The sequence below is a fragment of the Rhododendron vialii genome, chromosome 6a (genome assembly GCF_030253575.1).
Source record: "Rhododendron vialii isolate Sample 1 chromosome 6a, ASM3025357v1".
Lineage (NCBI taxonomy): Eukaryota > Viridiplantae > Streptophyta > Magnoliopsida > Ericales > Ericaceae > Rhododendron > Rhododendron vialii.
This window is the reverse complement of record NC_080562.1, coordinates 514,111-541,673: the sequence shown is the minus strand read 5'-3', so window position 1 is coordinate 541,673 and position 27,563 is coordinate 514,111. Positions and strand designations below refer to the sequence as shown.

Here is a 27,563-nt window from a genome sequence, read left to right as displayed (position 1 = left end):
ATTAGATCTTTCACGGCATTCTTCTGACTCACAAGCAAATATTGGTGGATGGTTGGGAAGTCTCCCAAGAAGAATAGGAAAATGCAGAATTACAAAGAAAAATCCAACCCTCCAAAGTACTGGTTCTACCCACTTTCTACGAGGTAATAACAAAATAGCTTGATCCAACTGCGGTAGAAAAAATTTGAAAACTGTTTCCCACTATCGTAGATCCACAATCATTACTCAACAGCATGAATCACAATGAACCAGCGGTGTGTAATCCAATGATCAACCATCCTGCAACTGTAGAGGTGTAATTTAGAAGAATAACTCCTCCAGAAGCAAAACTTGGAAGTATGAAGCCGGAAAAAGGTATGGCCAAATTACCCTTAGAATTTTTATCAAGTTCAATTTCTTTTTCAGCTCCAGAATCCAGAGAGGATCAGAGGAATCCACCCAAACCAGAGATTCACAAAATATTCACATCACACAGTATTACGCTTCAAGAAGTCACTTGAGAAAATTCACAATTGTGGTTGCAAAAGCCAACACAAAGTGAATATCAGATAATTATACACCGAAACAGAAACACGAAAAGGCATTATATACAAATCAGCCCACAGATATTGTGCCATAGTCTTATTCTACCAATAAAACAATAAGTTCACATAGGCACAGAACTGTTACATCAAAAGACACAACCGCATTCTGTCGAGAAGGAAAGATAACAGACGAAATCAACAATTATTTATTAATCTGAGGGCCATGATACCGAATGTTAAATATGAGCATTCTCACGTGCTCACTAGCTCATTTGCATCCACAGACAGTTCAGTTGATTTGGGATGCTCCTGATCAAGAGCGAGATGAAACCTCGTCTAAAGTGGTGGTCAGCTGTGCTATCTTCTCTTCTAGTACTTTCAAGTTTTCTGCAAATGAGCTAACGTATTAGTATCTTGGAAACGAGGGAATATAGAGGCATACAATAACAAGACCATTTGATTGCCGGAAACATGGTTTCGAAGAAAAATGAAATTCAAACAAAGTGCACTTTAGGGACAAACAAAGGGCGAATCAATCACTATTAAACAGTCAAGCCCAAAAGCAACCATGTTTAAGCATCCAACTCAAAATTAATTGACTCTGAGTGGAGAGGCTATTTAGGCTCATATAATATTTTTGAAGGTGATAATTAGTCAATGTGAAACAAGCTCTTAACATGATCATTTTCCAACAAACGATTTATCAAACTCCAAGTGACATTTCAACAAGAATTAAAGTACAGCATACACAAGTTATTAAGATGGAAAAGAAGCTTGCATATCAATCTCTCTTTTCTGGCAGAGTGACCAACTGTTATTTTATGTAGATAAAAAGCAGTGCTGGTTATGCAGCACAATTGCCCCACATTGGGTTAAATCTCCAACATCACCAAGGAAAAAGAGATTTTAAAAAGTTAGAAAGCAAAAAAAAGGCCATTCCCTCAGGAGGGGGCAGTATGCTGAAAAGTCTATTATGGCTTAAGATCAACAGCTGACCTCCAAGGCTTTTTCTTCATCATATTTAAATGTGGGCAGTTTCTTCATTAACTCCTTTTTTTCAGGTCCTAACAGTGCCTTGCTGATCTGTCAAACAACAAACCTTTCAGTCCAATCCAATGTAGTGCGAATTACAGCGGCTACTAAATAGAGCATAAGACTCGTAGCCCAAAAAGAGCATGAATTGCACCAAGAATCACTATAAGAACATAACCCATTGATACATAAAAACTGATCCAGCTATATGAAATGACAAGTACATGGTAGGTAAACCAGCAGGACCTGAGGTGCATATACACATCCGAGTGTGCCAAATATTATTCCTCCCAAAAGAAAACCACCAACAAAGATGGTTGAATTTCCTGACCTTCCACCGTCCCTATAATTACACAACAAACAGGAGACTATCAGTTAGAAGTTAGAAGCAAAAGGTTTTGTGCACTCCACTTTAACTTAGTGGTGTAGAAGCATCACTAACAAGAATGATACCTGTATCCAGCTTGAACAGTAAGTGCCCTTCTAGAGGTGGAAATTTGTCTTTCCCCTATCTGAATGGATCTGAAGGACAAGTAGTTGGGGGCCGAACTTCCAGTATATTGGTCCATTGGCTTGAAAGCATAGCCTAGCATAGATTTTCACAAGAATAGTGAAATATACAAAAAAAAAAACTGAGAAATATTGCCAACAGGTAATGCATTCACAGTCAGGGAAGCACTCTTCTGGACACAAATATAAAGCCAGTGGAACAGACACTAACAAACACCGACATAGGAACTAGATCAAGTCTATAATAAACTAGTATACTTGCAAACAACATTACCAGCCCAGCCTATGGCTTCTTCACCAAACATGGCCCTTAGTCTAGTAAAATATGCTCCCTATGTCCCAAATTACTTGCCCCCTAGGGAAAAGTCGAGCAATTTTCAAAATCGAAAAAAAGTACTTATGTGCATCATTTGTTGAATTTCTTTGCACAAAATCAAAATACTTCACAAATTCTTTAACATGGTGTAAAGAAATTCTAAAAATTATGCACAAAAGCATTTTATTTTTTTGTCTCAAAATTCGCAGGGAGACAACAGTTCGGGACAAGGGAGTAGTAACAAGATACATCAAATAGTATCCAGATTCCACAAGCTTCGCAAGGCGACAAAATCAAAGTCCTCCATAGGAGCCCTTTTGTTAGTAAAAGCCATAAATTGCTTACCAATCATCTTACTAATATATAAATCGTATCATCTTTTGGGTCTCTTCTTACCCCTTTTCTTTGCAATCACAAATAAATGAAAAAGTCGTAAAAGTATAAATGAAAGGGCTGGTGATTGGCCTCCAGCACATGGAGTGAGATGCATACCAAATACAAGGAATACTTCTACCTCAGTCAATGTTCTAAAACCGCTAGGCACTAGTCGGGCAGAAAAGGGGTGCCTAGGCACTACTCGGCCGCTTGATCCAGGCGTTGGACCACCGCCTAGTGCCTAGGCGGAGGAGGCCAACTTTTAGAACACCGACTTCAGCACATGGTATGCCCATGTTAGTTATTGCATGCGATGTCAGAATTAAAAGTTTTAACCTGGGCTGTTAAGATTTAGGTAGTAAATATAGCTCCATTTCTAAATTTTGCTACCATTTAACATGGATAAGAAAGCTTGTTCTGTTGAACAGAGTTTTCTCTCAAATTTATGCTTCTGTTTCTATCTTTAACAGTGGGGCTGCATCAGCAAGGTAGGGCAATAAACAAAATAAGAGCTTTAAGCTTTTCGCAACGCTCGCATTTCGAATTAGAGGTGATGAGTTCAATCTGCATACAAAATCATACAATAGGGAACAAAATTGAATTGGGGCAAAATATCGACGATAACGAGGCACAGTGTAGATAACAGAAGCATTGATAGATCAACATATGGTAATGATTATTAGTATTACCGAGAGAGAGATATTACCAGGTGATAGATGGAGTGGAGAATGGTTTTTTAAAACCAAAGAATTCAGTAGAGCAGCCATTGTTCGTCTTAGGATTTCCAAAGGTAATTGAAGCCGGAAGGAAATTCCCGTTCAGGGGAGAAGAGAGAGAGAGAGAAGAGAGAGAGAGGGTGGCCGGTTGGGTTGAAATAAAGACGGTGATTCACGAGAGTAGAAAGGAAAGTTTGGTTGGAAAATTTTTGCACTCCACTTCTTTTATTAATTACACTTTAATTTTTAATTTTGGGCGCGACTATTCGCAGCCCTTTATTTTCTCCCATAGCCCACTATATTTCGGTAAATGGTTGTCGAAAATCATACATAACATTTCAGTAAATAGCTGTTGAAAACAAGATTATATTTCGGTAACTACATGTCGAAAAAATGTTCAACTTTCGGTAAACAACTGCCGAACATACATTTTCGATAAATAGCTATTGAAAAAAATATTATATTTCGGTAATTGGATGCTGAAAATATATCTCAATTTCGGTAACTAACTATCGAGTATAATTGAAAATTTCTAACGGACTATGGGAGAAAATAAAGAGCTGCGAATAGCAACGCTCTTAATTTTTAGAATTCGAAATACACATAACAAAGACATTAAAAGACAAATACTTTTGGAGTGTAGGTTTAAAAAGTAGAGTGTCAAAATTATAACTCGAAATGAATTTTAATAGAGTAGATCGCCATTGATCTCTTAAATTTGTAAACATAAAATATCCATTGCAGCAGACGAGTTGATTTCTGGATATTTTTAAAGGTAAAAAGTTGAACGCACCAAATCGCGAATTGATATCTTGAATTTTTTTTTTTTTGACATAAAAAGTCAAACGCAGCAGATCATGATCTGATTATTAAATTTTTTTTAACCACAAAAATTAAACACCTCGAGAAGTAGCTTATTTTAATTTATTATGTGACAAGGTAATTGTAAATTAATATTTAATGAGAAAAAATAAACATGAACTAAGTATGTGATTTGATTTATCAACCATACGGATGATGAAGTTCTCGATATCTATGCTCATAAAAGGGGACAGAGGGAGCGTGCTGTGCAGCTTCGTGCTGTGCAGCTTCGTGCTGCACGGCTTCCGGCGAGGCTTTTCCGGCATCGGTCCGACGATCGAAGACGTTCACCGCGTAGAGTTCGTCGAGTTCTACATGTGGACCAAAAATCAGCTCGATCAAATATCGTTAAGGGCCTCATCCGAACATATATAACTTGAAAAAAAATGAATCCTAATGGATACGAAACACTGGATCAAAACTACTAAATCCATTTTTTTCAAGTTATATATGTTCGGATGAGGACCTTAACGATATTTGATCGAGCTGATTTTTGGTGCACATGTAGAACTCGACGAGCTCTACGCGGTGAACGTCTCCAATCGTCGGACCGATGCCGGAAAAGCCTCGCCGGAGGCCGTGCAGCACGTTGTGCAGCACGAAGCTGCACAGCACGCTCCCTCTGTCCCATAAAAGGAAAGTGGTTTTTGAACTCCCTTTTTCCCTATTATTCTACTGCACTCTTTTTATTTTTATTTATGTAAATTTATTAAATTATCATTAATTCCTAATTCAGTCATTTTCATGTGAACAATGACAAGAAAATGAGTGCAACGAGATAAAAAAGAGTACATAAGTTATGGAGTATTTTATAGTCAAACCAAACCACTTGGAATGCTACTATAAACCAAACCACTTGGAATGTTTTACTTTCATATTCGACTTATCTAGACGACGTATCTATTGGTTCTTTAGTTCTATCAGATATCATGAAATACTTGATCAAAATACTTTTTATCTTGAAAATAATAGATTCGAAATACTAGATCAAAATACTTTTTATTTTGAAAATAATGGATCCGAAACACTAGATCAAATTCACCAGAACCCAATATTTTTAAGATATATGTGTTCCGATCAAGCATGTAAAAGTAATAATATTCGATCGAGCTTATTTTTTGTGTATTTATTCTACGCGACGAGCTCTACGAAATGAATACTTCGAATCAATCGGAGCGAGACAGAAGCAGACCCCACTTGATAGGGCAACACAGTGCTGCTCTTTTGAAGGGACAACACCATCCCTCAGTCGCAGTGGGAGTGGATTGGAGCGCTTGTTTTGCAGTTGATTTTCAACATTTTTCATACAATTAAAAAAATTCCAGAAATTGGGATTAGCCATTTCTCAAGCACCACTTTGCATATAATATATATAGATTGATTGATCAATCGAATGATGTTTTGTTATCCTAAAAAGAAGAAGGTCTTTTTACCTCAAGGTCTAAAAAATAGAAAGTACCCATGTCCTTATGATCTGGACTGAGCTTCTGATGTAAGTGCTGATGGACGGTGTTGATCACGGGATTGCATGATTACATCGAATTGCTCCGTCCACAGCACCAAGCAAGTTTTGGGCTCCTTTATTGTCAGGACTGGAGTTATACTCCTATCTGAGTAATGGTCCGTTGCTGGAAAAAAGGGCAACAAAAGTAAGCCCAGGTTTGAGTTAAGGCCCGCCTAAATTACCAAGGCCCACAATGATTTCTCCTGGACCTGGATGCAGAGATGTGGCAAACCATAGCACCGGTTACGGTCGTTGAGAATCCCGAGCAGATCTACCCAAAAACTGAACCAAACTGGGGGATGGAATTCACAATGGTCGAAAACTGGACCAAACTTGAGGGCACGGAGACTGGATGGGAACCGAGTCCGTGCACACATTATGAGCGCATTATAGAACTCTCAGAGTAAAAATTTAAACCAAATGAGAGAAATTGGTAAAATCTGAAGCAAGGTGTTCCTTTTACATTGTCATAATGACAGAAATTGCAATTCCTTAACTTGGTGCAACTGTTTGCATTATAAAGTACCAGTAATTTGGAAGTGATTCTTCTCAGGTAATTTATCATCTTGAAAATAGAATTAGGATAATGATTAGAATCCAAATCAAAATCGCACAATCGAACAAGGTCTGAAACACCAATACAAGCAAAAGGAGATACAATTCAATCAAAGCTAATAACAACTCAGTGAGAGGATCTACCCATTTATCTTCCCCTAGAAAAAAAACACTCAAATCCAGAAAAGCAATGGTGGTCCGCAGTTAGAGCATCCACAATGTAATAATCAAAACTAAAAAGTTGCTAAAGTTAGCAATGTTTGCTCAAAAAAATGCTCACATTATAATAACCAAACTTAGCAACCTCTTAGCAACTCATCAAATTTTGATCTTTGAATAACCAAACTTAACAACTTTTACCAATAACCAAAACTCAATAACCAAACCCAATAACCAAATTCAAAACTAAAAAACACATCACATTAGAATCGTTTCATCGAGGCGAATAATTTGGTGTGGTCGGGTGCGCGATTGGAACTCGTTTGCAATTGGACATAGATGCATTCCGTATTGTGGGGGTTTTTTTTATAGGGATACAAAAATAACCAATGTGGAGATCAAGTTTGTTAGGTTTGATTATGAACTAAATGGATAATCAAATGCTGACGTGACACATTTTGGTTATCGATTTTGATTATTCCCATTGCGGATGCTCTTAGTCGAGTAGCCCCAAACTCGCACTGTTAGTCACATAATCATTTTGTAGTGTCTTTCTCTCTTACTTTCAATTCTCGCTCTCGCAAATTTTAATAACTCGAAATATTTTCCTAAAAGCGCCTTCACGCTCACACTCGCGTTCGGGCTTCTCTCTCACGGTTGATTGTGTGACTTAGGCTCCGTTCCAGAAACCTTCTTAAAAAATAAGTACTTATTTTAAAACTTCTCAAAGAAAAATAAGAAGAGTTGTTCCAGAAAACTCAAATAAACAGTTTATTTCACATTTTTAAACTCAAAAATAACGTAAATGAAAAATAAATTTTCAATTTTTTTTGCACCGTATTAAAAATCTCAATGAGATCTATCAAATAAGATCCATATTGATAGAAAAATTATTTGCGTAAACACATGATTTTTGAGCTTAAAGTTGCCTTAACCAAAAAATAAATACTTACTTCTTATTTTGTGGAACAATCTTTATTATTGAACAAAAAATAAAAACTTATTCAAGTTCTGAAACGGGACCTTAGCTCGCACCCAAGTTCTGACCTCAAAATGGCAATGGCCCACGCAGAGTAAAGCTTCAAGTCTTCAACGGAGTTTCATGATTCTATCCAACGGTCAAGGGTGTCATGAGTGACTCTGTGGTCACATGGTTTCCCCCCAAAAGCGAGGTTTTTTAGGAAAATAAACAAAAGAAGATTCCGAAACTGTAGTTGTTGTGAAAACATGCATCACTATCAGTTTTTTTAATGAACGTGGGGTCCATATTTCCCCTTGTTTATGTGAGAAAAAGGCATACGAAAACCTAACCAAATAACCATTTTCAAATAAAAAACAAAATCTTGTGTACACATATCTAGGTCCATGTTGAACAAAACAGGGGGAGCAGCGAGTTGTTAAATGGTTAGCTAGGGGCAGCTCACTCAAGCTAAAGGTATCCCAAGGGTCAAACACATTATTATACTATTAACTTTGGAAATATTAGTACAAGCGACTTCTCTTTCTTTAGTTGTATCTATATAATCTGGCCTCCCTATGATATGATGTTAAACTACATAGAGTCGTCCGTTCGATCTTAATTGTCTAAATGTATTTTGACTGGTTCCAATTTGAAAACACTTTTTTTTTGGAAAGAGTTTTTTTAAAATATGAACTGGTGAATGTAAAAATGAATTATTGGGATTCAAATGCAAAGGTCTCTTTGCAGTTAGATTGCAAAAATCGGTTCTCTATCTATTCTTTGGATCATGTTTGAGTGTTTCATTGATTAATCAAAGATTTTTTCTACATTTTTTGTCGGTTTAGAAACGTTCATCTTACTGAATATTTTCCACCATCTTATAAAAAACTGGAGTGAACACATAAGTAATGGAGTTGGTTAATTTTCTATATGTTTTGTCTTTTTGTGCACGTAAAAGATGAATTCATACTCAAACTTTTAAAGATTCCTATTTTTTGTACCGCTAATTATTAGATGAAGAATTCAGATCCAATTACAAGTTCTCACAAAGAACTTTGTCAATATGTAGAATGTAATAATTTATAAGCTACAAAATATTCTCGAAATATTTAAACAGTTAAAATCTATCCATCAATACGAGTAGATGTTTGGATCAAGACCAAGAGATGTTCTGCAAAATGTCGAATTCATAATTTGTCAAACAATTGCATAACCTTGGTTTACATTTTTAACCCATAGAAGATTAAACTATCGTGTTTGGTGGAGTAATTTATAGGAATTCTAAAGGGCCAGATTTCAAATGACTAAAAATAAAGTACACCGTAACACGTCCGGCTATAGCAACTAGCAGTCTAGCAAGAATCACAGTCCTTTGGGAGTGCTCTATATAACAGAAAATGATTCTACTCCCCTTTTCCTTCCTTTTTCCCCGTTCTCCATCTCAATCATCATCTTCCACGGCTCATTGCTCCATAAAAATCGAACTGCACAAACCCTAGAACAGACTTAATGGGTCGTTCTCATTTGGGTTTTGAACATCTGGGTCGAGATCGAAGTCTCACTAAACCCACTAGCAGCTTTGCCTGCTTTGGTCCCCCCATGATCTGATTAGGTAGAAAGCAAGCCTGGGTTTTTAGTTAGCAAAAAGAGTTCTTTCATTCTTTGGATGGTTCATTGTATAAGACTCTATTGATTGACAAGTTAAGACTGGGTTTTTGACATGGCTAGGCGTCACGGGTGGGAGCTACCTGCTCACACGTTTCAGGTACCTTATACTGTGGGCCTCATTCGCATTTCACCCTTTTTCATCGAGTGGAAATTGAAAATGTGGGTTGTGTTTAGGGGTTCTGGCTCTTATTTTGGTACTTGTAGTTAGATTTTTCTTGGTAAATTTTCAGAAGCATTGCTGTTTCTTGTTTTAAATCTTTATTGTTGTGGATTATGGTTGGTTTCTGTTCGTATGCAGTGTAAATTGGTCCGTGTTTGAGGATTTTTTAATTCAGGGAAATACATTTCTTTCTTATTTATTTTAGGATTATTGAGGTTTGACTATTTTTTTTGTCCTGTCAAAAGAAATGCAAATTTTAGATTTTTGGATTATCGTTGGTTTCTGTTTGTATGCAGTGTAAATTGGACCGTGTTCGTGGAATTTTGATTCATGGGAATACATTTCTTTCTTATCTATTTTAGGATCACTGCGGTTTGAGTATTTTTTCTCAAAACAAGAGTGTGTGTTTTTCTTAGGACCCATCCGTGATCTGTTTTGCATGGGTTTAATACGCTCCATGTGAATATAATTTTTTTTTTTTTTTTGTGGTTAAAATTTCTGGATAATTGGTTTGTACAATGAATCCCATTGCGAACATGCTTGTATATAACGAAGGAAATTGTTCAACTTTTGTTGGTGTTATGAGCAAGAACATGTTTGTCAGAAGCTTTCATGTTTCCTACTGAGGCACATTAGTGTGTGCATGATTTTTTTTACATTTCCGATCTTGCACAATTTCCTTGATTAGAAAGGTAATTAAAGGCATTACCTTACCCGTCACATAAGTTTTCACTAGGGATAATTGGTTGATCTGTGTTCTATGAACTTGTGAGATAATTTCTTGATCTCTTTGTTCATTCTTTCTTTCCTTGATGTACAGGTTGTGGCCATAACAGTATTTTTCTTGCTATGTGTTGCGTTTTATGCATTTTTTGCTCCCTTTCTTGGAAGGGCGGACATATATGAATACGTGGCCCTTGGTGTCTATTCCCTCTTGGTAAGCATGACAAGCCTAAAAGTTGATTACTTCTGCAATAATTTCAGCACTATCTACTGCTCATTAATTTCTATCTTATTGTCTTTTGTTGTTCTTTGTTCAGGTAATCAGCGTATTTATTCTCTATGTTAGATGCACTGCTATTGATCCTGCTGATCCTGGAATTTTGGTTGAAGCTGACAAGACATCAGCCCATAGATCGCAGAATGGCACAGATTTGACTGGTTAGCGGTTGCTGTAATATCATTTAAGTTCAACATTGTATGGATCCTCCTAGGAGACTCAAGAGTCAAGTCACAGTCACTTAACCACTTACAGGCATGGCTTGAAGTGTATATCACCTACCTGTTTCCCCATTGGGCCGTCAAAGAACCAAGGAGACTTGACCTCTTCTACCATCATTACATGATCATAACACCTATTCACATCCCTGTTGGACCATCGCAAAAGGAAATTCGAGCGGTGGTCCTTAGAAGTTGTTTGTGGGAATACAGTCACCATTAAATTTTTAATAGGGTTTCTCATAGGTCCTGGCTCTCTGGAATTTTGCTTTTACTTGGGTAGGTGATGTTATTTTGTCCTTCACATTTTCCCTTAAAAGTTGTGATTTGTGATCAGGGAATGCATCTGTTGAGGAGCCTAGCAAGGAAGGACTAGGGGATGCAGGAACACCTTATAGGCACAGTTCAAGCTGCTGTTCAAAAGTTGGAGGACTCTTTTGCGGTTGTCTTGTTCGGGAAGATTGTCGCAAAGATGATGATCTTTTGCTGGAACAATCTGGAGAAGAAGATGGTTTATTCTGTACCCTGTGCCATGCTGAGGTACATGTTTTCATTTTGAAGTCCACAGGGTTTCTGCTACACAACCTTTGTTTACCTTTGAAGCGGGTTTGTGTCTTATCATATTCATTCCTTCACAAAGAGCTAACTAGTGTCAAGAGATTTTCCATTAGAGTTTTAGAGAAATTCCATTGAGATGACCACTGCAATGTCCCCAATGCCAAATCTGCACCTCACCCCTGCCACCCGAAACAAAAAGAAAGATATAAAAAGGGGGGGGGGGGGGGGGGAGGAGACAACTTTTGACACTACTTTAACTTGCTCATGTAATCTTTCTGCCTCTTGAAGTGATATGGTGTGGTAAATGTCGTAGCCTCATAAAATGTAGAGTTTGTACTGATGTGTAACTCTCTACTTGGGAGTTCCAACAGTTCTGTATCACTGACTTTTTATACATGTTCACAGTTGGAAGCTTTGTACTTCCTACTTTAGGATGGAGAAAAACTCATCATCATTCCTTAGCATTACGTGTTATTTGAAGTAGGGGAGAGTTTGTATGTGCCCCTTCTGATATGATCAAGTCTTCAGTAGAAGTTCAAATTATCGGGCTTAATCTCAATTCAGTCCCTGAAACAAGGACGCTAAAGATAATTATTCCAATCAACCAATGTAGTTCTCGTTCCTTTGTAGGTACGCAAATTCAGCAAACATTGCAGAAGCTGTGACAAGTGTGTTGATGGATTTGATCATCACTGCCGGGTAATTTTTATATTTTCATTTCTGTAACTTTCCTGAGTTTATGACCCTTGAATATTGACTATTGAGACATGGTGTAACATTGAGGAATTATTGATCTATCATGTTTAGAAAGGTACTGCCCTTTGAAGGAATTTGTAGATCCCATGTTGGTTGTCATGTCACTGTAGTTGATGTTATGGTTTTGTTCTCCCTCTCGTGATAAGTAGTTTCCGTAATTTTCCTTATGCAGCATGCCTTGATTGTAACTTACTTTGTATTCCAACAAGATAAATCCAGCAAAAACAACAGGGTTGCTTTTCTTGTTATTTCTGTGCATTCCTTTGTCCAGGGGATGAAATGATATATGGAAATGACAATCTGTTTTGCAGTGGTTAAATAATTGTGTGGGGAGGAAAAATTATATCACATTTGTTTGCCTCATGGGAATGAGCCTGTGTTGGGTAAGTTTGAGATACTTGCTTTGGTATGCTTTCCAGTAATTTTTTGTTAGGCTTCATTTTCACTACTACATTCCTTTTAATCACAACTAAACTTTGGACATGTGTCTGTGGGTACATTTGTGCACCAGCTTGTTGTTCAATTTGGGATCGGCATTGCCGTCCTTGTCCGGTGCTTTGTTGATCGAAAGGCCGTAGAACATCAAATAACTGAAAGGCTTGGAGATGGATTTTCCCGGCCCCCCTTTGCTAGTGTTGTGGTATATCTTCTTGATTCTCTTCTTGCAGAACTCTCTGTGCGCGCACATCTGTTTTGTCACCTTTTACGTTCAAAATATTATTTTGCTCTGTTATTAGGATATGGTGGATCTCCCCATATTTAGTAAAAAATATTGACGTGCGTGTCTGTTTTGTGCACCTTTATGTTCATAAGATAATTTTACTTTCTGTTATTAGGAGAGTGGATCTCATCTCCCCAACTTTAGTCAAATTTTTTGACAATGGGCCAGTACACACATTTTGCTCTCTTTGATGATAAGAAGAGGGGCTTAAAAGTTAAAAAGAAAAGGTTAAGGAAATAGATCTAGGTTGCAAATCTTAACTTTAAAATTATGTAACTAGGGGTGTTTTGTAATCCCATAAGCAAACCTTTGGCATTATTTCTTGAAAATGTACTTTACATTTGTATGACCTAGTGTTTTAGGAGCTATTTGTTATATACGTCACTTCACCAATGTTTTCAGCAAAAGATTACATTTACTATGGCTATATTTGATGATGCAGGGATTCCTGTTATGATATCACTTTACGTTGGTTTTGTTCCTTCTTTTCAGGCCCTATGTACAGCTGTTTCTTTACTTGCTGTTGTGCCTCTAGGAGAACTGTTCTTTTTCCACATGATTCTGATACGAAAGGTCAGTTCATTTTAGGCTCTCTTGCTTTCTCTTTATGTGTGTGTTGGATCATGGTTGTAGAATCAAAATCTTTGTTGCTTCAGGGTATCACAACATATGAGTATGTTGTTGCGATGAGGGCACAGAGTGAACCTCCTGGACCCTCGGTAGATGGAGAAGACCAGCATAGTTTGCCTTCTTCACCAACAAGTTCTGCTGTGACTGCAATTAGTGGAAAAAGCTCTGTCGGGATGGGCCTGCAGTATAAAGGCGCTTGGTGTACACCACCAAGAATCTTTATGGACCACCAGGTACTGCAATGTATAGTGTGAAGCTCGTATGTTCTCTAAGAAGCACAAACATTTCAAGAGGGCATTGCGGTCATGCAAATGTTAACTCTGCCACTTGTCATGCACATCCCTTGTAATGGTTGATAAGTTTGGAGACTTCTGTATTGCAATGATTGAACTTGTTAGTTTGGAGACCTTAATTCAGATGTCTTGCCAACTTACCGACATGTAATGACTATCATGGCTTTCTTTTAGTGAAGAAAAAACAGCTTGACAGAACTTATCGGCAAGTTTAACCATAATAAATAAATAGTGATATTATACTTGAAGAATGTGGGTGGAAGGCGGAATTATAAGAATTGTGTACATATGCATGAACATATGTACCTCTTCATACACAGTCATACGACATATACTATGTCCTTGTTTTGTTCGTTCCAAAACATAGATTCGCAGGTGCAAAATGGTGGAAGATTATTGAGAAAAATAATTCTGACAACTAAGAGCATGAAAAAGAAAAGTTTAGATTCCCGTTTGTAGTAATGGAACATGGGTGGCAAAAATAGGGGTTTGTCCAATTCATATGCCGACCAACCTTTTTATTCGAATCATGATCTAGTAAAACAACTGAACAAGTGCTTATAGTGTCCTCTCGATATTGGTTACTTCGATTGCCATGATACTTTGTTTCCAGAGCTGTTGGATTTAGATGCATAATCATTCTCGCCTTGTGCTCCAATGTGTGCCATATTTCGATATGTTGAGTGCATGTGTCATCTTTCCAGAAGCTTGTTCATAATGTTCATTTGTTTTTTTGTTTTTTGTGGTCACTAACAGGATGAAATCATCCCGCATCTGGTGCCTGGACGTCTACCATCTACAGTAGATCCAGATGCAGTACAGCCAAATGACAAGGGAAAACTACCCTCTCGTCCAGTCCGAATCAGTGCATGGAAGCTTGCAAAATTGGATTCAAATGAAGCGGTCAAAGCAGGTGCTAAGGCCAGAGCTTCATCTTCAGTCCTACGCCCAGTTTCTTCTCGACATCACCCTTACGATGGTGATCACTTTTCGAGTAGCAATGTGAGCGGAAGAAGCAGTCCAGTCGGCACCAATCAGGGATTCCACGATCGACGCTCTAAATCAGGAAAATCAATGGTATCTTCTTCCAAAAACTCGTATCCTCCTAGTCGCGCAAGCTGCGAAGATCTGGAAACTTGTGCTCACAGCCTAAGTAACCTAAGTAGTCCGAATCGCACCATCAACATGACCCCTTCTCCGTTGGATCAGCAGACTTCTAACAAAGATCATTTCAACCCAATGTATCACTCATCAGGGAATCAGTCTCCCTGGCCAACAAAGGCAAGTAATGTGAATGAAACTACTGTCACTGAAAATGTATCGCGATTACCACCTATGAGGCAAAATAGCTCGGCTGCTGCTGTAGTTTGGGATCAGGAAGCCGGGCGATTTGTCTCTGCAGCGACAAGGAGCACCGTTGGTGGTTCTTCTCAGGTTTCTGGATCTGAGCTTTTGTATACGAGTCAATCTATATTTTATGGCGGGCCTCTTTTGAATGAATCGAATAGAGGGTTGAGAAGTGGAAGCTCCATATCTGCTGCTGCTCCACAGAGAGGTCCTGCGTCAAGTTATTACCAACAGGGTAGATCGCAGAGGGGTGGCCAGCTTCCGGTTTTCGTTCCCAGTGATTCCCAGCAAAACCAGTTTTCTTCTAGATTGCCATGAGACACGAATTTTTCTTTCCCGGGTTATATATGTAGAGCTAGATAATGTAGAGCTAGATTCAATGTTTTCAGTTTTTTGAAGATTCTATTTTGTTTTACAGATTTTGTATGACAGGTATTTGTACAATCCTTATTTGTCGGACAGGCCTACTCAATAGTTGGCGAGTCGAACTAATGTGCAATCAACCAAAAGCCGATCAAAAAGTGCAATCAACCAATCCATATTGCAAGGAAATATAAGATTGTTCTAAAAAATGTACTGCTGGGAGATTGTGTGCTTGTGGAACATGAGTACTGCATAATGAAATACTAGCAGAAAATTTTCTCCTTTCTTATTGGTTTATACTTTGTAGGAGTAACAAAATCAAAAGTATCTTGGTCTTTGTATACAATTTTCTTCCCCATATTTTTGTGGTTTGTTTGGAACTTGAGGAAAAGAAAAGAAACGAAAGTAAACTTCAAAAATTTTCCTTACCATTGTTTGATTATAAGAAAAAGAGAGAAAACAACAAATTCTAGTATTGTAAGTAGTGAAATTTTCACTCTCCTTTTTCTTTTTCTTTTCCTTCACTTTCCCTTCCAAACACAGCGTTAATTTCTACTAGCAGTAGGGGCGTACACGGTTTGGATTGGTCCGATTATCTAGAAAACCATTAATCAGATCATTTCCAACGGTTTTAGGAAATTGGGAACAAGAATCTAGCCAATATATGTGTGGACCCTAATCAGAACCAAACCGCAAAACCGGTCTGGTTTTGGTTCGGTTCCGGTCCTATCCAATTAGAATTCAAACACTTATTCACAAAATATAAACTCAAAAAATTAAAAATTTAAAGCATCAAATAACTCATAAAATAATAATAGACGTTTTATTAAGAATCAAAACCCAATATGGTTCACGAAATACTTGACACTCGACCAAAAAATAGTGACGAAAACCACCAATGAAGTAGCCAAAACCACTTATGGAATAATTAAATTCAGCGATAAAAAAACATTAATAACCCATTATATTTAGAACTAGAATTAAACCTATATCATAAACTATAAAATATAACAGCACGTCTTGAAGTAAAGAAGTAAAGAACAACTCCAATGCCCAAAATATTACTTAAATCAGCAGCACTAACTTATTCCATGTTCAAAAAGCAGACCAATTTCTACACATATATTTATTTTTATATAATTTTATATATATATATATATATATATATATTATAGTTCTAAACGATCCGGTCCGGTTCTAACATGGTTCTTTAATTGAGAACCAGTAACCGAACCAAAATTAACGATTTTTATTTTTTTAGAACCATAACCTAACCAAAGAACCGTAGAACCAGACCAAATAAGACGGTTCGGTCAGGATCGAACCGGTTTTATGGTTCGGGCGTTTTCTCGAACACCCCTGACAACTAGTATTTTTCCTTCCTTTTTTAGAACCGGGGTGCTGTAGCGTAGTGCGGCACACAAAACATCGATCTCTTCAATTAAGGTTGTAATATATTTTTTAACTTTGACCAGTAATAAATACTCCATTTTTTATCGATAAAAAATTGTTTTTAATCTGGGTCATTGATAAATGAGATTGACAGTTGTGTGATGCCGCTCAACCGGGTTCATTGCGGCACCCCCGGATCCGAAAAATTCTCACAAGTTAAGTCCAAAACAGACCGTGGCGTCAAGTAAGCCAGCCAGCCGCATGCGCTTGTAGCAGTGAGAAGGGTCACCCCCACCACCACCAGTCAAGAGAAGAGAAGAGGAGAGAAGAGAAGAGAATCGGAGGATCTTAGCCTCGAAATCGGAGGATCTTAGCCTCGATAGGTAAATCCAAGTTTGGATTCAACAAATATTCCTCTTTCTATCCCTACTTTCTGACTTGTAATTTCTCTCTACTTATTTACATTTTCCCAACTTCAGGCACTTTCGACACTAACCCTACGCTCAGCTACAAGCAGATGGGGTTTCGCTTCGATCTATTCCTCCTATCTGTCGCCATTTTGTTGGCTCCTTCTTTATCCGATCTAGTCATATCCAAGGTTGATCGCCGGGTGCGTAATCCTATTATCACGTCGTATTGGTTGATAATTTAGATCATTTCTTGTAATTGTGTTTGAAATCTATCAACTTCGTATTCGTGTCGGGTGTGTTTGGGTTGGTTTGGTTCTGTCTGATTTGCTGCGGTTTATTGCTCTAGAATAAGAATTGAACTCATCGTTCAGAAATCGGCCAAACTAACAAATACATACATCATGCGTGTAGAACAATCGAGTAAAGAAACAAAGAATGCGAAACAGAATTTACGCGATTCTTCAACTGTGTAGTTGAATACATCCGTGGCTTCCACTATGTACCGAATGGAGAATGGCTTACAAGTTACATTGACTACGTAAAACATGTATTTATAACCTAATGTTCACATGATCATTTACCATAATATTGCTGTCTAGGTTTTGGGGGTGCTGTCCCCAAGCCCTCGCCGTGTGCGCTGCCCCTGGACCCCGCGACCTGACGAACACCAAATAGTTAGCACAGTGCAAATTAGTTCAAATCAGGTTTCCCAAACCCAACACTCACATATTTGTTCACTTTCCCTGGAAGAGTTTAAGCTTGGCGTTAGGATTTGTGGGTTTAGTTGGTTATCTCTTTATGCTTGACAGCTTGTGATGTGTATAGTACTTTGAATAGTTGATATATACAAAAATCATTTTCTTTTTTACTTGAAATCTTCGTGGCACATTAATTGGAGGATAATGTTACTTAACAATGCTAGCTAGTTTATGATGTTCTTCAAAGGAAAAGCATGGTTTCTCTTGCCCATTATAAACGTCTATTTCCCAATAATCCATAGTATCTTTACACAATTAATTTCATAAGCATTTTACTCGGTCTTTAAATCCTGTATTCTATGCATAATAGTTTGTGCATTTTCAATTCACCAATGGCCAACCACCACCTATGCCCTTTTAATGGACTCTATTTTTCTGATTGACGGATCAGTTTTAGCAAGCATGGAACTCGGACTTTGACTGATAGAGGCATGTTGAGTTTAAAGACATATTTACTGGATTTGTTCCTTTCGTCGTTTTAACCTTTTAAATTTTCTCATTGTTCAGCTTGTACTGCGAAGAACCTATTTTAATTTATCCATTTGACTTTGAAGAACTCTTCTAATTTGTACATTTGACCCAAGTTACCCAACGTCCTTGAACTGTAACATTTAGCCTCTTAGTCCTGACTCCTGAGAATGTCCAGGTATTACACTTGGTATGATGGAGCACTGTTTTTTTACTTTTATTGTTGTTGGAGAAGTGTCTTGAGATAGCTAACTAGGGTGTGATACTTCTCCATTGTTTGATCCCTATATTGGTTAACCTCTGGTGCCTTCTGAAGGTTGGTATCTGAGGTATGCCCTTTCTATTAGCTTTTACCTAGCTTTTCAATATTCTCTAGGGTGTGCCCCAGTATGCTCTGCACATTCTTGGTCTCATTGCCTACAAATAAAAATATCTATAAGATGAGGTGATGACATTATTCAGCTACTTGAGATAACTTGGATGAAAAAAAACCCTTCTATTTTGCTGGTGCTTTTTATTTGTTATGCCAAAAGTGAAGCTCAAGAGATGCCATGTTAGACATACCTTATTTTGACTTGACAAGCTGTTGAATAAAGTTAACTTCTCACTGCATGTTTTATTGAGTGTAATTTCAACCTTCTCTCACTGCATCGGCTCCTTCTGTTGCAGATTGATTTGACCTCGCAAATTGTACGCATCTCGGTGACGTTAAAGGTGTGAAATAATGCAGCTTTTATCCTTTTCCGTTCTTTGGCTCCATCATTTTGTTTCTTGATGTCAAATTTTGTTTTTCTAGTTATTTTAGAATATTTTGCTGTGTCTGGATGAGTTTTTGAGATTTTTTGAGTTTGGTTTTTGGGGTAATGAGTAGAGAAAGAAATTAGGGTAATAATTGGAGATAGATGTAATGAGTGGAGAGAGATAGAGAGAGAAATGAGAATAATGAGTGGAGAGAGATAGAGAGAGAAATGAGAATCATGATTGGAGCTAGAGGTAATGAGTGGAGAGAGAAATGAGAGTAATGATTGAAAGTAGGGGTAATGAGTGTTTTTTGAATTGGGAATTTTTTTCCAAAAAGTGAACCGAACAAAGCATTTATTTTAAGACCTCAAGAGTGAGTCACATTGTCCCGAGTAAGTACCTACCAATTCTTGCATTGCTCATGATTCTTTCTTACCCTTATTTACAGGTTGAAAATGTAGGACCTGATCCAGTGTTGGAAGTTTTGCTTCCCTTTCCTGATCACCAGGCAAAGAACTTGGCATATCTAGCCGCAGCAACTAATGAAGGAAAAGGAAAATCAAAAGGTCCTGCCACCAGTCTACCCATTGAAGTTGTCCAGCCAAATGAAATGCCCCCAGCTCTGACATGGTATTCTGTATCCTTACCCAAGGGGCTGGGTAAGGGGGAAAGTTTGACTTTGGATGTTCTGGCCGTGTTCACTCATGCACTGAGGCCATTTCCAGAAAAAATTTCACAAGCTGAAAATCAGTTAGTTGCGTTCCAGGAGAGTGCGCACTATCTTTCTCCTTACATTGTCAAGGTCCAATTACTTAGTGTCAAATTGCCTCCTGATTTCAAACCTGAATCCTATACAAAACTAGAGAAAAGTGAGCTTTCTGGCTCAGAGATTAAATACGGCCCCTATGAGAACCTTCCCCCTTTCTCATACTCACCAATTATAGTTCACTTTGGAAACAATCAACCTTTTGCTGTTGCTCAAGAGTTGTTGCGAGAGATAGAGATCTCCCACTGGGGCAACGTGCAGGTGACAGAGCATTACAACCTTATCCATGGAGGATCTCAAATCAAGGGAGAGTTTTCCAGGTAATTTCATCCTCCTTTATGAGAATCAATAATTCAGTGGTGTCTGTGTGGTTTAGAGGACTCGATTATGTTTGACTTACATGAATTCTGCAGACTGGACTATCAGGCCAGGCCTCATGTCGGAGGTGCGTCAGCATTTAGGCATCTTGTTGCCAATTTGCCACCAAGGGCTCACTCTGTTTACTATAGGGATGAAATTGGAAATATTTCAACATCTAATTTGTGGGGTGATTCAAAAAAGGTGGGAAATTCTAGTTTGTGTGGATGTAAATAAAAAACTCACGGTTTCCTTTTCCACTATTTTACTCAATCTTCCCTTTAATTGCAGACGCAATTAGAAATTGAGCCTAGGTATCCAATGTTTGGTGGCTGGAGAACATCATTTACAATTGGATATGGCCTACCACTTAAAGACTTCTTATTTCAGTCGGAGGGGAAACGCTTCCTTAATATCTCTTTTGGGAGCCCGATCAGAGATTTGGTCATTGACAACCTCATCGTGAAGGTAATGATTTCGAGATGTAACTTGTTTTTTTCTTCTGCAAGTTGCAAGCTGGGGGGGCTTTGTTTTTGTATTCAGAGAGGGCTTGGGAACAAAGTCACACTGTCATCCCAAGCTTGGTCTAGCCTGATTAGCCTGATTTGAGCTCACATGTAAACTGATTGGTCGAGAGTGCTCTTTGACTGATTGTGATGAAACAATTACTAGATTCAGGAGCTTTTTGTTTTTTGTTTTTCTGTATTCTTTGTTGCAAAATGTCGAATTGGACTCCTCATTTAAGAAATTGATCTTGTTCCAATGTTAATCCATTCTGACATGTAATGATTTTAGAAACAGTTGTTAAGTATACTATTAAGCACAAAGTACAAACCCATTCAGATTCATCCATGAAATTAGTTGTTGTGCTGAGTTTCATGCTTTGTTTACGTATTGTCGTAGTTCATACTGTTTTTGTTAAAATTTTATCTATCATTGGTTTTCATGTTGCATTTTCACTTTAAAGGTTGTTTTGCCCGAGGGTTCAAAGGATGTTTCGGTTTCTGCCCCATTTCCTGTGAAACAATGGCACGAGGTATTGCAACATTCTTATGTCTTGCATTTTTTTTCCCTCTTTAATCGCTATTGCCATTTTCCCATTAACGTTATCTTCAAACTATGTTGCTTCTGGCTTAATGCAGACAAAATTTTCCCACTTGGATATAGATGGTAGACCAGTAGTTGTGCTAGAGAAAACCAATGTGGTACAGGAGCATAGTCAATATTTTCAGGTATTGCTTTAACTCTTTTTTGTCAACCTAAATTTTTTAGGTTATTAGGCTTAAAATCATGCATAGTTGTGCTATGCTAAACATATGTTGTCAGCTTCAGAGTTTTATCTGTCAGCCCTACCCATCATACTACGGAATTCATATCTTTCTACGACCATGAAAATTAGTATGGAATTTGGATGAGGCACGATGCCGGTACAATTTGAGTAGCTGAGACAATCTCTATCGAGGGGTTGTCTCATTTCCAGACATGTCTTACACTGACACCTTTTGAACAAACTTCGACATCTACCCATATTCCTTCCTGTGTTGATTGGCCACAGTTTCGTTACAAATTCCCTACTTCCTGAAGTCTGCGAACACTTATCATATTCTTTTCAACCATCAATGGAAGCATTTCCTAACCGTTGAATGGAGGATAAGCTGCCCAACTACGTTGCACTTTCTAAACCAGCATGTAATGTTTAGAAAGGAAAAGAACATTGTAGTAGTTAGAAGAGGAGGATATACTGATTTTGTTCTTTCATTTTTGTTGGCCAAAAGTCATTTGCTATTTCTCTGGACTCTGTTTACGCATTGACTAGTTTGGTTATCATTTCTTACTTTTTCATGTTTTCGCTGCAATATCACAAAGAAACACAGGTACGGAGACATGACAAGGATACGACATGGATACGCTCTTTTTTCAGCACGGACATGTTGGAGAAACGTTGTCTTGTATATATTCACATACATACTATGCTTCTGTCACCACAAGTATATGTTACACATTAGGAAACACAACTAGGCAATGCTAAATCTTCTCCCTAATAGGAGTATTTTTTAATGTGAGTTTTTCATTTCTCGATGGATTAATGGCTGACATGTTGCAAATACAGTGTTTGACACGTGTTGGAATTACGTTTTTTATTTCTTGTTGTCAACACGAACAAGAGAGAGTATCGGGTGTGTATCCTCCTTTAAAATGTATATGCTTCTTAATCGTCAACCCATCCCTTTTGCAAAATATTGTCAAAATATCCTCCATCCCCCTCTGCGTGAAACTCCGTAGTTGATGTGTTATGAGGAGTAAAGAAGTTTCATTTTGTTAACATTCTGTCATTGCTGGTCTCATGGAGATGTTGGAATAATGACAGGTCCAATGCCGTCGTGTGCTTGATTTTCCCATTGACCATTTATTTTACACAGTTGGGGAAAATTACTTTTTTGTTAGTATATTAACTATTAGTTCAAACAATTGTCCTCTATGCTAGGGTATGGAAAATGGGGAAGAACAAGTAATTGTTGGATCACTTATGCATTATCACCATTATGCAGAGCATTTGGGGGAGAGGGAACATATATACAAGGAAATGAAACCTTTATAGAACTTTTTGATGCATGTAGCCATGTAGGAGTTTTGCCTTATTGTTTCTCTTCTGTTTGTGAGTGGCATTCTTTTATTGCTGTCTTCTTTCGATGAAATCCTATTCTTTTCGTGCCTTGGCAGAGTAGATTACTTCCCTTGCTGAATAGAAGAGGAAGCTTCTGCCCCTCTCATAAAAAGTGAATAATGCTTTTGGTTATCATTTCTTGCCTTTTCAGGTCTATTACAAGTTCAACAATGTTTCTTTGCTGAGGGAGCCGTTGATGTTAATTTTTGGATTTTTCTTCATGTTTATTGCCTGCATTGTATATGTGCATGCGGATTTGACAATCTCAAAGTCTTCTGCTTCTTATGTGGCAAAACTGCAATGGGACGAGGTACTCTGGACGGGAATTGTTCAACATTTACTTTCAATTGTTAATCTGCATAGGGGATACTTAGATGTCATTATTTTCAGGTAAAAACAGCTATTCAGCAGGTTCAGAACATCATTAATCGATGTTTGACAGTCCACGATAGGCTTGATGCAACGCTACGTGATCTCTCCAGAACCGGAGATGTGCAAGCCTGTAAAGTAGCTCGGAAAGCAGCTGACAGTTTATTGAAAGATCTTTCCAAAGAATTGAAGCCCTTGTTGGCTTTCTTACATTCTTCTCCGCAGGCTGCTCAAATATTGCCGAAGGTTTGGGTGCTCCCTATTTTCTGTTGGTACTATTTTCTTTTGGAAAAAACTGATTGACCATGGGAAGGCTTTAATGCATGAAATGTAGAAACAAATAAAATGTGCAACCTTAGGCTCGAAGGAATAAGGCTGGTCTTTGCTGAGAGAGTGTGGTTCCCACCAAAAAGTATTTCCATTTCCACCAAGACCTTTTTTTGGCAAGGGTGAGAAAAATCAGACACCAGTTCACCAAATTTTGCCCACGTGCAGCTGCTTTATGGTTCTTGTTTTTTCAGTACACCAAATGCTTAATTTATGTGTACATTGTTTGCTATGTACGTCAGTCCTTCCTTCTTCTAGTGGCTATTGCTGTAAATGTGCTAGACAGCTTATTGGGTGTTTTTACATAGGTGGAGGATCTGGTTGCCAAGGAGCACGAACTGCAGGAGAAGCTAATGCTGAAACACTCCACAGTGGTGGAAGGCTATGAGAAAAAATCTGGGGGACGGGAAATGGAGAACCGGGTTGCGTTGATCCAGCAGAAACTCACAGCTTTGAGGCAGGAGGTTGATGACCTTCTTGAAGTCATTGATGAGATCTAAGATTTACGTATGGGTTTAACTAATTTAGGCTCGGGTTCTTTCACCCACTTTGATGACCTTTGTCGGGCAATTTGTGAGATCAGAATTTTGTTATTTATCGCCAAGATTTTCTGATTTTTGCTCCTGTTCCAATATACCAAATGCTTGCATTTTTGTGGAATTGGTTGCTTTTCCATCTGGCTTACATATATAGCCCCAGCACTATAATAAACTCTAAAAAAAATTCCCTACCGTCCGGATTGTCAAAGTAGTTGATACTCCTATTAAATTAGTTTCGTTGCTTGCATCCATCAGGGGAACATATTTTGTGGCTCCTCTGGAGCCTTACGCTTAAAATTCAACACAATGCACGAGAAATTCAAGCGAGAGAAATAAAAGAGAATGCCATATGCAGATCTCCATGAGGCATACCAAAGTTACATTTGCAGATGTCACGAGGAGCACCCACCCAAGTTACATTGCTGAAATATGCACCCAGGGAAGTTGAACTCACCTTTTGATCAAAGATCAGCCCCTTCTACTGTCCATCGCAGCTGCTTCACCCAAACACCCGCACTTTTTAGAGTTTGCTGATAATCTAAAGGACTTGAGGGCACTAATATAGGTTTTTTTTTTTTTTTTTGTCAGGAAGAGAAAACTATCAACACATGCCAAAAGCAATTAAGGAAAAGTCGCCTCATATACTCAACATAGCACAGCACTAAAATTGCTGAAACACATATAAAGGAATCCCCCACTCAGCACCCAACCTTTGATTCTCTGCATTCAGAGGAAGAGAAGTCAATAATATGCTAAAGCACTTTGAGGCTTGAGCTATTTTCCCAACAAAGCTATGTATTTCTAAGTCTGTTATCAGGGATAATGCCAATTTCAAATTGCTTGAAACTTGTTTGCATTCGTCTAGAGTCCCTTTAGAAGATCATTAATTTTCTCTCATTCGATCAATAAGGTTAAGATCCATGAAAAAATCAACTCACAGAAGCTTAGCTCAATTGAAGCTCCTTTGAGTTTGGCTTGATTGATAAAAATCCAACCTTGAATACATTTTCTAAGCTCGTATAGTTTCAAATGAAATCTGAAGCCTAGACACTTTAGAAGCTCAGTTTAAGTGGATGAGGTATTAACACAACGCGTGAATTACACCGACTTCCTAGTCCCTTTCTTGATGATATCTACACTTGTAATAACTACTGTAGTGAGTTAGGTAACCACACCCTAGGTGGTCACAAATTTCTCTCTTTTAAATCAGCCTTTTTTGGGTAATTGTCGCTAACTTGCTATAGTTGTTCTGCATTCATTTAGGGGTGTCTATGGGATGTAAGTAGGTTATACTCCTATTCATCAATGAAATGAAATGATAGATCATGGATCAGAGGATTATCATTGGTTTATACAGGAGTTCAGTTCATTAACAAGCGTAGCCATTGCCACGGGAGCTTAATCTCCAGATGCACAGCGTTAAACTACAACACTACCCTCACACGGAAATACTCCAATGCCCATCGCATCCCTAATAACCAACACCATCAGGTCCATCACTGACAGAATAATCGGAAAACACTCCAATTCCGATCTTTTTTCGGACAATTATGGGCCATTTCCAGAACCGAATACCATAACCAACCACAGAATAGGAAGGAATTAAAAGTTCCCAGTTAATTCTATATCATCCGCCAATTGAGTCTAATAAAAATAAAAATAAAAAAATTCAAAATGTCACCGGGAATATCCCATGTTTATACTTGGCCTCAACCTTTAGAAGTTGATGAACCGTTTTAATATTGATATATCTCTAAAAATTTCTCAACTGAATATGTTTCTCAATGTATGAGTCGCTGCTTGTCATTTCCTCTTCCGCTCTCTCCTACTCATCATTGCGAGGATAAAGTACGTTTAAAAGCTCAAAGAACTTTTGGTACGATGTAGTTTTGAAGAAGCTTCTTGTAATAATTTTTTATCGGTAAAAATAATATTTTATTAAGGAAAATAGGAAAGAAAATCCAACCAATGATTGAATAAATTAGGCCAAACACCTGAGGGCAAAGCCCTAAAACACTTAAGGGCCTCAATATGCCTAGATGAAACAGGAGGGAGGGGGGCTACTGTCGCCAAGGGGATAGCAGCATGCTGCTGCACCCCATTTTGGGGTCCACTCCGGTCTTGCTCCGATGATTCAGTGTTTTATCAGTGGATTTGATCCAGTGTTTCGGATCCATTCTTTTTAAGATAAAAAGGTTCCGATCAGGTATTTAATAATATCCAATTAAGCTGATTTTTTGCATAGTTGTTATACTCGACGAGCTCTACAAAGTGAACGATTCAGATTATCGGAGCGAGACCGGGGTGGGCCCCAAAATTGGGGCAGCAGCGTGCTGCTGCCCCCAACGGAACAGCAGCCCCCCCCGCGTCCGATGAAACAACATACAGCTCAAAACAAAGAACAAATGGGCCTACATCTGCCCAGATCTAAAAATAACAGCACTGTGGGCTATATGCACGGAAAAATTCCCCATATCTCTTTTTGTATTTTTAGTGTTACAAAAAGAGGAAATAGTTGGTTCATTTGAGAGTCGCCACCTGGGTTTTGAAAAGGATTGTCCCCAGAAATCATTTATTTGAAAAATGTGGCTCTTTTGCCCTTTGAAAAGGTTTTCGTCGAAAAACAGAGGGTTTTGGGTTCAAGAGCCAGGTTACGAGGGGGAAAGGTCTTTTTTAGAAAAGCACCCCCCTCGCCCGATAAAATCGGTCTCTACTTATATTTGTGGGATTTAAAATCATTTTATTGCTTAACTTTTTATGTCACATAAACAGCTTATAGCACGTCAAAAATAGGTATCAACAAGCATGCTTGAATATAGGTATTTAATTGCAGAAGATAACAAATGACTTACTGACTGTTATTTTTGTTCCTAGAAAAACACCACCGTACGGCAGAAGGGTGCGCCGTACGGTACTGGGTATTGTGGTCAGCAGTTTAAAACGGAACCTTTTAGTACGTACAGACCTAAAACATGTAAGCAAGCTGATGTACCATGTAAAAAGTGCTTGATTCAGAATGCGACGGAAGACTAGTACTGCATGAACTTTTTAAGATGAAAGCGAATCTAGCATGTCGTGTGATATTTGGCATAAACAGAAAACAGAATTTTACTTAACATCAAACCTTAATTTAAACAGAAGAAGAAGAGATTAAAGTAAGATTTATCCCTTGGAACAACTCCATCGTACGGTAGTAAATTGTGCCGTATGGTAGACATGCATGGGACTTTAATTTTGATTTTTTTCTTGCAATGCTCTAACCACTTAGGCCCAATACTGGTATGAGGCACCAGATTAAGGTTTAGTGGTCCCCCTCAGAAATAAATAACAAAAGTTATACCTTTGGAAGAAAACCTTTTCCTTGGATTGTCCACCAACATAACGATCTCTAACATGAGCTTGAATGAGTGTGTGAGCCTTGATGTACTGTGATGACAAAATATAGGATTGTGGGTTGTTTTGGATTGGGTTTGAACTTGGGTTTCGGATGAAAGTAAGGTTATTGGAGATGGAACGGAAATAGTGAATGCAACCTGCTTCTTAT

General features: G+C 38.1%; 3 protein-coding genes and 1 long non-coding RNA gene across 5 annotated transcripts; 2 read left to right on the top strand and 2 right to left on the bottom strand.

Moving 5' to 3' along the window:
* Positions 1-477: 477 nt before the first annotated feature.
* Positions 478-3,673, bottom strand: LOC131330808 (uncharacterized). Of its 2 annotated transcripts, none has more exons than XR_009201200.1 (5): positions 3,464-3,634; positions 2,010-2,142; positions 1,781-1,899; positions 1,521-1,607; positions 478-911 (listed from the first exon to the last, which is right to left on the bottom strand). XR_009201200.1 is itself a non-coding variant. In XM_058364542.1 (5 exons), exons 1-5 carry the CDS (start codon positions 3,522-3,524, stop codon positions 903-905), a joined length of 387 nt encoding a protein of 128 aa, XP_058220525.1. In that variant the 5' UTR covers positions 3,525-3,673; the 3' UTR covers positions 478-902. The 2 variants fall into 2 exon arrangements, 1 of the variants encoding a protein (XP_058220525.1); XM_058364542.1 differs by having other exon boundaries at positions 1,803-1,899; positions 3,464-3,673.
* Positions 3,674-8,876: 5,203 nt separating this feature from the next.
* LOC131330805 (protein S-acyltransferase 21) lies at positions 8,877-15,336 on the top strand. Its single transcript, XM_058364540.1, has 10 exons — positions 8,877-9,278; positions 10,162-10,278; positions 10,382-10,502; positions 10,897-11,099; positions 11,748-11,816; positions 12,185-12,256; positions 12,385-12,513; positions 13,087-13,167; positions 13,251-13,457; positions 14,274-15,336. The coding sequence occupies exons 1-10, from the start codon at positions 9,234-9,236 to the stop codon at positions 15,180-15,182; spliced, it is 1,953 nt and encodes a 650-aa protein (XP_058220523.1). The 5' UTR covers positions 8,877-9,233; the 3' UTR covers positions 15,183-15,336.
* Positions 15,337-16,836: 1,500 nt separating this feature from the next.
* LOC131330803 (dolichyl-diphosphooligosaccharide--protein glycosyltransferase subunit 1A) lies at positions 16,837-24,140 on the top strand. Its single transcript, XM_058364539.1, has 11 exons — positions 16,837-17,002; positions 17,099-17,229; positions 18,925-18,969; positions 19,445-20,082; positions 20,176-20,323; positions 20,411-20,587; positions 21,087-21,155; positions 21,262-21,351; positions 22,936-23,094; positions 23,175-23,399; positions 23,789-24,140. The coding sequence occupies exons 2-11, from the start codon at positions 17,137-17,139 to the stop codon at positions 23,978-23,980; spliced, it is 1,836 nt and encodes a 611-aa protein (XP_058220522.1). The 5' UTR covers positions 16,837-17,002; positions 17,099-17,136; the 3' UTR covers positions 23,981-24,140.
* Positions 23,877-26,993, bottom strand: LOC131330804 (uncharacterized). The gene is made up of 2 exons (XR_009201199.1): positions 26,872-26,993; positions 23,877-24,739 (listed from the first exon to the last, which is right to left on the bottom strand). It is a non-coding gene; the product is annotated as an uncharacterized LOC131330804 (long non-coding RNA).
* Positions 26,994-27,563: the final 570 nt, after the last annotated feature.

Coding starts and splice junctions, on each gene's coding strand:
- LOC131330808 (XM_058364542.1), bottom strand. CDS start 3,524: ATGGCTGCTCTACTGAATTCTTTGGTTTTAAAAAACCATTCTCCACTC. Junction 2,143..3,463: donor TCCACTCCATCTATCACCTG/GTAATATCTCTC, acceptor AATCTATGCTAG/GCTATGCTTTCAAGCCAATG. Junction 1,900..2,009: donor ACTGTTCAAGCTGGATACAG/GTATCATTCTTG, acceptor GTGTAATTATAG/GGACGGTGGAAGGTCAGGAA.
- LOC131330805 (XM_058364540.1), top strand. CDS start 9,234: ATGGCTAGGCGTCACGGGTGGGAGCTACCTGCTCACACGTTTCAG. Junction 10,503..10,896: donor GAATGGCACAGATTTGACTG/GTTAGCGGTTGC, acceptor ATTTGTGATCAG/GGAATGCATCTGTTGAGGAG. Junction 12,257..12,384: donor TGGGAATGAGCCTGTGTTGG/GTAAGTTTGAGA, acceptor TTTGTGCACCAG/CTTGTTGTTCAATTTGGGAT.
- LOC131330803 (XM_058364539.1), top strand. CDS start 17,137: ATGGGGTTTCGCTTCGATCTATTCCTCCTATCTGTCGCCATTTTGTTG. Junction 17,230..18,924: donor TATCCAAGGTTGATCGCCGG/GTGCGTAATCCT, acceptor CTTCTGTTGCAG/ATTGATTTGACCTCGCAAAT. Junction 20,588..21,086: donor TTGACAACCTCATCGTGAAG/GTAATGATTTCG, acceptor TTCACTTTAAAG/GTTGTTTTGCCCGAGGGTTC.